Below are 7,552 nucleotides of genomic sequence, written 5' to 3'. Positions count from 1 at the left end.
GTGTGAGTATCTGTGTGTGTGAGTATCTCTGTGTGTGTGTGTGAGTATCTCTGTGTGTGTGTGTGTGTGTGTCTCACCCACTGGTGGTCAGAGCAGAGTGGGTGCTCTGGTCTGTCAGGACACCGTCCCCTCCTGCCTCTGTCGCTCTGTCGAACTGACTGGGAGACCCCCTTCCCTTTCTGTATCCACAGACTACACACTGCAACATACAACAACACACAGAGTTACACACACACACACACACATACACACACACCCACACACAGAGTTACACACACACACACACACACACACATTTCACCAGGGTGCGTTGACACGTTGCAGATTCATATAATGTATTCCTATGGTAGCATTTAGCTAATTATTGATCCGGTCAATATTGGCTGTGTCTATCAAGTCGGTGTATGTCACATCACTGAACAAAATTTGACAGAGTTCAAAGTTCAGTCAACTATCCATACGGACACCAAAACTGACTAGATCAAGGGAAGAGTGGGGTAAGTTGAGCCAAAGAGGTCAGTTTAGCCACCCTTGTTTCCAAGAATCACACACAAAATTAATCATTTTACCAAATATTTAGGAAGAGGATTTAATGTATATAATATAATTTTATATCTAATGTCTATATATTCTTAATGTATATAATATAATATTATATCTAATGTCTATATATTCTTAATGTATATAATATAATATTATATCTAATGTCTTAATTAATATATAATATTATATCTAATGTCTATATATTCTTAATGTATATAATATAATATTATATCTAATGTCTATATATTCTTAATGTATATAATATAATATTATATCTAATGTCTATATATTCTTAATGTATATAATATTATATCTAATGTCTATATAAATATAATATAAATATTATATCTAATGTCTATATATTCTTATCTATAAAATAATATTATATCTAATGTCTATATATTCTTAATGTATATAATATAATATTCTAATGTCTATATAATATTATATCTAATGTCTTATATCTTAATGTATATAATATAATATTCTAATGTCTATCTAAAAATATAATATTATATCTAATGTCTATATATATATAATATAATATTCTAATGTCTATAAAATATAATATTATATCTAATGTCTATATATTCTTAATGTATATAATATAATATTCTAATGTCTATAAAATATAATATTATATCTAATGTCTATATATTCTTAATGTATATAATATAATATTCTAATGTCTATAAAATATAATATTATATCTAATGTCTATATATTCTTAATGTATATAATATAATATTCTAATGTCTATAAAATATAATATTATATCTAATGTCTATATATTCTTAATGTATATAATATAATATTCTAATGTCTATAAAATATAATATTATATCTAATGTCTATATATTCTTAATGTATATAATATTATATCTAATGTCTATATATTCATAATGTATATTATATCTAATGTCTATATATTCATAATGTATATTATATTCTAATGTCTACATATTCTTAACGTATATAATATAATATTATATTTAATGTCTATATATTCTTAATGTATATTATATTATATTTCATGTCTATATATCCTTAATGTATATAATATTATATTATATCTAATGTCTATATATTCTTAATGTATATTATATCTAATGTCTATATATCCTTAATGTATATTATATTATATTTAATGTCTATATATCCTTAATGTATATTATATTATATTTAATGTCTATATATCCTTAATGTATATAATATTATATTATATCTAATGTCTATATATTCTTAATGTATATTATATTATTATATATATATTATATATATATATTTTTTTAATGTATATTATATATATTATATATATATATTCTTAATGTATAGGCCTATACCATAAAGAAGACTATAAAGACATGTTATTAACTCATGTCCCACTGGGCAAAACTGGTTGACTCAGATATGTTTCCCTGCCATTTCCAGATATGTTTCCCTGCCATTTCCAGATATGTTTCCCTGCCATTTCCAGATATGTTTCCCTGCCATTTCCAGATATGTTTCCCTGCCATTTCCAGATATGTTTCCCTGCCATTTCCAGATATGTTTCCCTGCCATTTCCATATATGTTTCCCTGCCATTTCCAGATATGTTTCCCTGCCATTTCCACCAAAAGAAATCACATGTGATGACATTGAATCAACACGGAAAACTGATCAACATATGAACTGATTTCCTAAAAGACATCAACATATGAACTGATTTCCTAAAAGACATCAACATATGAACTGATTTCCTAAAAGACATCGACATATGAATTTCCTATTTTTTCCCACCCAACATAAATCCAATAACAGGGGGTGGAATTTTGATTTCAGTGTAAATCAAAACTAGACGTTGAACTGACGTCTGTTCCCATTTGGGGTGTGTGATATTAATATTGTAGTTGATTTCTGTTTATACTATAAAATATCACTTTTTCCTGCTAACTTTTCAACAGCTCTGCCGTAGTAGTTTGAAGATAAAGATAAACAGAAGTAATAAAACAAAAGACAAAACATGAAGTTGAAGTCATCTTTATTGTTTGGTTTAGACTTTCTAACTTCTGATCTCAGACCAGTTATCTGAACAGTAGCAGTAACTGGTTGGTTCAGAGGTTACTGATCTCAGACCAGTTATTTGAACAGTAGCAGTAACTGGTTGGTTCAGAGGTTACTGATCTCAGACCAGTTATCTGAACAGTAGCAGTAACTGGTTGGTTCAGTGGTTACTGATCTCAGACCAGTTATCTGAACAGTAGCAGTAACTGGTTGGTTCAGAGGTTACTGATCTCAGACCAGTTATTTGAACAGTAGCAGTAACTGGTTGGTTCAGAGGTTACTGATCTCAGACCAGTTATCTGAACAGTAGCAGTAACTGGTTGGTTCAGAGGTTACTGATCTCAGACCAGTTATTTGAACAGTAGCAGTAACTGGTTGGTTCAGAGGTTACTGATCTCAGACCAGTTATTTGAACAGTAGCAGTAACTGGTTGGTTCAGAGGTTACTGATCTCAGACCAGTTATCTGAACAGTAGCAGTAACTGGTTGGTTCAGAGGTTACTGATCTCAGACCAGTTATCTGAACAGTAGCAGTAACTGGTTGGTTCAGAGGTTTCTGATCTCAGACCAGTTATTTGAACAGTAGCAGTAACTGGTTGGTTCAGAGGTTACTGATCTCAGACCAGTTATTTGAACAGTAGCAGTAACTGGTTGGTTCAGAGGTTACTGATCTCAGACCAGTTATCTGAACAGTAGCAGTAACTGGTTGGTTCAGAGGTTTCTGATCTCAGACCAGTTATTTGAACAGTAGCAGTAACTGGTTGGTTCAGAGGTTACTGATCTCAGACCAGTTATTTGAACAGTAGCAGTAACTGGTTGGTTCAGAGGTTACTGATCTCAGACCAGTTATCTGAACAGTAGCAGTAACTGGTTGGTTCAGAGGTTTGTTTTTACATGAACATTCAGTACATTGACATCATTCACGGGGTCAGAAAAGCAAAGTCACATTTAATCATCTACTCACAGAATCAACAGTCAGCAATATCTCTCTCTCTCTCTCTAGCTCGCTCCACCTTTGTCCCTCTCCCTCCCTCCTTGTTCTCTCTCTCCACATCTGTCCCTCACTCCCCGTCATTCTCTCTCTCCCACCTTGTCTCCTCTCCTTCTTTCCTTCCCTCCCTGTCCTTCCCTCTCTCTCTCCTTCCCTCTCTCTCTCTCTCCTTTCCTCTCTCTCCCCCCTCTCTCTCTCCTTCCCTCTCTCTCTTTCTCTCTCTCTCTCTCTCTCTCTCTGTCCTTCCCTCTCTCTCTTTCTCTCTCTCTCCCTCTGTCCTTCCCTCTCTCTCCCCCCTCTCTCTCTCCTTCCCTCTCTCTCTCTCTCTCTCTCTCTCTCTCCCTCTGTCCTTCTCTCTCCCTCTGTCCTTCTCTCTCCCTCTGTCCTTCTCTCTCTCTCTCCTTCCCTCTCTCTCTCCTTCCCTCTCTCTCCCCCCCTCTCTCTCTCCTTCCCTCTCTCACCTTCTCTCTCTCTCCTTCCCTCTCTCTCTCTCTCTCTCTCTCTCCTTCTCCCTCTCTCTCCCTCTGTCCTTCCCTCTCTCTCTCTCTCTCTCTCTCTTCTCCCCCCTCTCTCTCTCTCCTCTCCTTCTCCCCCTCTCTCTCTCTCTCTCTCCTTCTCCCCCTCTCTCTCTCCCTCTCTCCTTCCCTCTCTCTCTCTCAGGCCATAGCGAGCGGTCGTATCTTCATGCTGTGGTCTTCAGACTATAGTCAGCTGGTTTGTACGTCATGTCCTTCCCTCTCTCTCTCTCTCTCTCTCTCCTTCTCCCCCTCTCTCTCTCCTCTCTCCTTCTCCCCCTCTCTCTCTCTCTCTCCTTCTCCCCCCCTCTCTCTCTCCCTCTCTCCTTCCCTCTCTCTCTCTCTCAGGCCATAGCGAGCGGTCGTATCTTCATGCGGGTGGTCTTCAGACTATAGTCAGCTGGTTTGTACGTCAGCCACACCACTCCGTTTTCTATCTCGTATGGAACGTTGCTACCAGGATCATACTTCCCCCCTTTGTAGTAGACTCCGTTTAAGTTAGCCCTCTGACAGTTATTATACCACCAGCCGCCGCCGTACATCTCTGCACAGCTCTCCTCCCATTGGTCATTATCCCTATCGAAGGTACTAAACTTCATCCCCTCGTGGGAGAGGAACGACCTCAAGCCGAGCGACCCCTGACTCCCTAAACTAGACTCTCCCTTGACTAAAGCATCTCCTGCATCACCTGAATACTCTGCCACGGTCAACTGATACCCCTCAGCCTCGGACCCCACTTTCACTGTGTACTCGGCTATCGCCTCCCCTCCCTCCCAGTCTTCTAGCTCTACCCTCAACATGCTGTCCTCCCGGGTCAGAAGATGGAGGTGTTTCAACCCTAGCCATACCTCCCCTTTACCCTGACCGTCCACTCCTCCGAACCCCTCCTGGTAGTCTGCCCAGGAACGGTTGAAGCTAACCCCCCCATGAGCTCTCTGTTGGACCAGGGTCCACCCTCCTAGAAAACCTTCCTGGTCACAGTAAACCTCCACTAGCCCGTTCGGAGTGGAGGGGGAGAGGGAGGCAGAGGGGTTGATTTTGTACAGGCCGCTCTTTTCCCCTGTGAGATGGTTCCGTTGGATGTCAGAACAATCTGAAAACAGACGCAGAAGCTACGGATTAGTGGCCGGGAATTCAGTAGTGAATTTAGTGTTGTCCTTTTCAGTGAAGAGAAATTACTGCAGTCCTTTCGTTCTCCACTTATTATCCATTGAATATTTCGTGAACATCCAGTAATATGTACAGAACAGCATATCTTATCTTATCTTATACAGTATCTCTGTAAAGTTGTATTTTTATTTTATTTATTTATTTCACCTTTATTTAACCAGGTAAGCAAGTTGAGAACAAGTTCTCATTTACAATTGCGACCTGGCCAAGATAAAGCAAAGCAGTTCGACACATACAACGACACAGAGTTACACATGGAGTAAACAACAACACAGAGTTACACATGGAGTAAAACAAACATACAGTCAATAATACAGTAAAAAAAAACAAAAAAAAAACAAGTCTATATACAATTTGTTTAAAAAAAAAGTTAGCTACAACCACATAATATGAGCAATGGCTGAACTAGCTTACACATCTTTGTTAATTTGGTTACTGTTCATCAGATTCTGAAAGTTAATTTTACAATATAAGCTTTGCTTTGAGCTATGACAAAATTAGCAATGTTTCACTTCTGATTGCTAGCTAATACGCTAAAAGCTTCTGGCTAAGACTGTAACCTCTAACGGCTGCTAGCATAAGGTGCTAATTGCTATCGGCAGTTTAGCTAAGGGGCTAATGGAGGCTAGACTAACATGCTAATTGCTAACGGCTGCTAGGCTAAGGTGCTAATGGAGACTAGGCTAACATGCTAATTGCTAACGGCTGCTAGGCTAAGGTGCTAATGGAGACTAGGCTAACATTCTAATTGCTAATGGCTGCTAGGCTAAGGTGCTAATGGAGGCTAGGCTAACATGGTAATTGCTAACGGCTGCTAGGCTAAGATACTAACAGCGGCTAGCTAGGTCAACTGCTGGGCGGTTACTCAGATGTACCTTTTCCCACATAATCCGCCTGCCGCTCACTCCGGCTAGTCTTCACGCTGCGGGCGTGGAAATCTGGGATGTCGTCTTCGTCGTTCCCGCGCATGAACGCCCCGAGATCCATTCCGAATGGATCACCTCCGAAATCGCCGCCGGTGCCACCGGTCTTGGTGCTGGTGAGAATGCTACTGCCTCCCTTGGTGCCGCCGTGGCTCATGGTTTTGGTGAACGAGGAGGAGGAAGAGGAGGATGAGGAAGAGGAGGAGGTGAGGGATGGGAAGAATTCGCCCATCCCTCCTCCTCCTCCGCCACCGAGCTTCAGCGCCTCACAGCCGAGTCCGCCCGATACTTCCTCGATGCGCTCCACTGGCCCATCCTTCGTATGTACTATCGTCCTTTTCGTCGTCTTGGTACAGCTCGACGTCTGAGTGGTCAGGTGACCAGTAGTGGCGAAATCTCCGCCTCCGAAACTTCCCAGCCCACCCATCCCTTTAGAGAAATCCCCAACTCCATCCCCCCTTGTCCCCCCTCCACTACCCAGCTCCGTGATCGTTTTCCTCGGCCCGTCCTTCGTCCCAGACCCCGTTGACAAACCCGATGACGATGAAGAGCCTGAAGTCGAAGGCTGGAAGTGCGTACCCGGGACCTGGCTGGCAATGGCGGCAGGCGGGCGCTGGACCCTGGGTCTCAAGGTCAGCTTCACGGTCTTCACCTCCGGGAAGAAAACCTCCTTCTGTTCCTCAGCCGGGCCGGACTTGTACTTGCTGAGAGAGGGGGGGAGAAGGGTACGGGAGAGGGGAGGAAAAGAGGAGATTAGAAGGGGGGGGGTGGAGGGTCAGGAGAAAACGACAGCAGCATCCTCCTGCTCACCTGTCGACCACGACGTCTTTAAGCGGTCTGCTCTTCATGACGTACAGCGTGCTGACGGTCTCCACAGACTGAACGCTCTGGGCTTCCAGCTGGTCCATCTGCTTGTCCAGAGCCACGTAGGATGCCTGGTCGACGGAGAACTCAGCATAGCCCTTACAAGACCCCTTACAGGAGCGCAGCTTGATGTCGATGTCCACCTGGCGGTGGGGGGGGAGTGGGGGGAGTGGGGGGGAAGGAGGTAAATAAAAAGTGTTTTTCAGCATTTAACTCTTCCTCTTCCTCACATCACCATGTCTTCATATAACTCTTCCTCTTCCTCACATCACCATGTCTTCATATAACTCTTCCTCTTCCTCACATCACCATGTCTTCATATAACTCTTCTTCTTCCTCACATCACCATGTCTTCATATAACTCTTCCTCTTCCTCACATCACCATGTCTTCATATAATATGTCTGAGTATTCCTCACATCACCATGTCTTCATATAATATGTCTGAGTATTCCTCACATCACCATGTCTTCATATAATATGTCTGAGTATTCCTCACATCA

At 41.3% G+C, this 7,552-nt stretch overlaps 1 protein-coding gene across 1 annotated transcript in view; it reads right to left on the bottom strand.

The window, feature by feature from the left end:
- Positions 1-4,217: 4,217 nt before the first annotated feature.
- The window catches only part of fga (fibrinogen alpha chain), a 10,593-nt gene continuing 7,258 nt past the window's right edge, over positions 4,218-7,552 (bottom strand). Inside the window, exons 5-7 of the mRNA XM_065022007.1 lie at positions 6,997-7,193; positions 6,139-6,890; positions 4,218-5,186 (exon numbers count right to left, since the gene is read on the bottom strand). Coding sequence (XP_064878079.1) covers positions 4,438-5,186; positions 6,139-6,890; positions 6,997-7,193 — 1,698 coding nt within the window. The 3' untranslated portion in view covers positions 4,218-4,437. The remainder of the gene's footprint in view (positions 5,187-6,138; positions 6,891-6,996; positions 7,194-7,552) is intronic.

This window comes from Oncorhynchus nerka, linkage group LG8 (genome assembly GCF_034236695.1).
Source record: "Oncorhynchus nerka isolate Pitt River linkage group LG8, Oner_Uvic_2.0, whole genome shotgun sequence".
Lineage (NCBI taxonomy): Eukaryota > Metazoa > Chordata > Actinopteri > Salmoniformes > Salmonidae > Oncorhynchus > Oncorhynchus nerka.
Note: the sequence above shows the minus strand (reverse complement) of the source record. Positions and strands in the feature narration are given on the sequence as shown.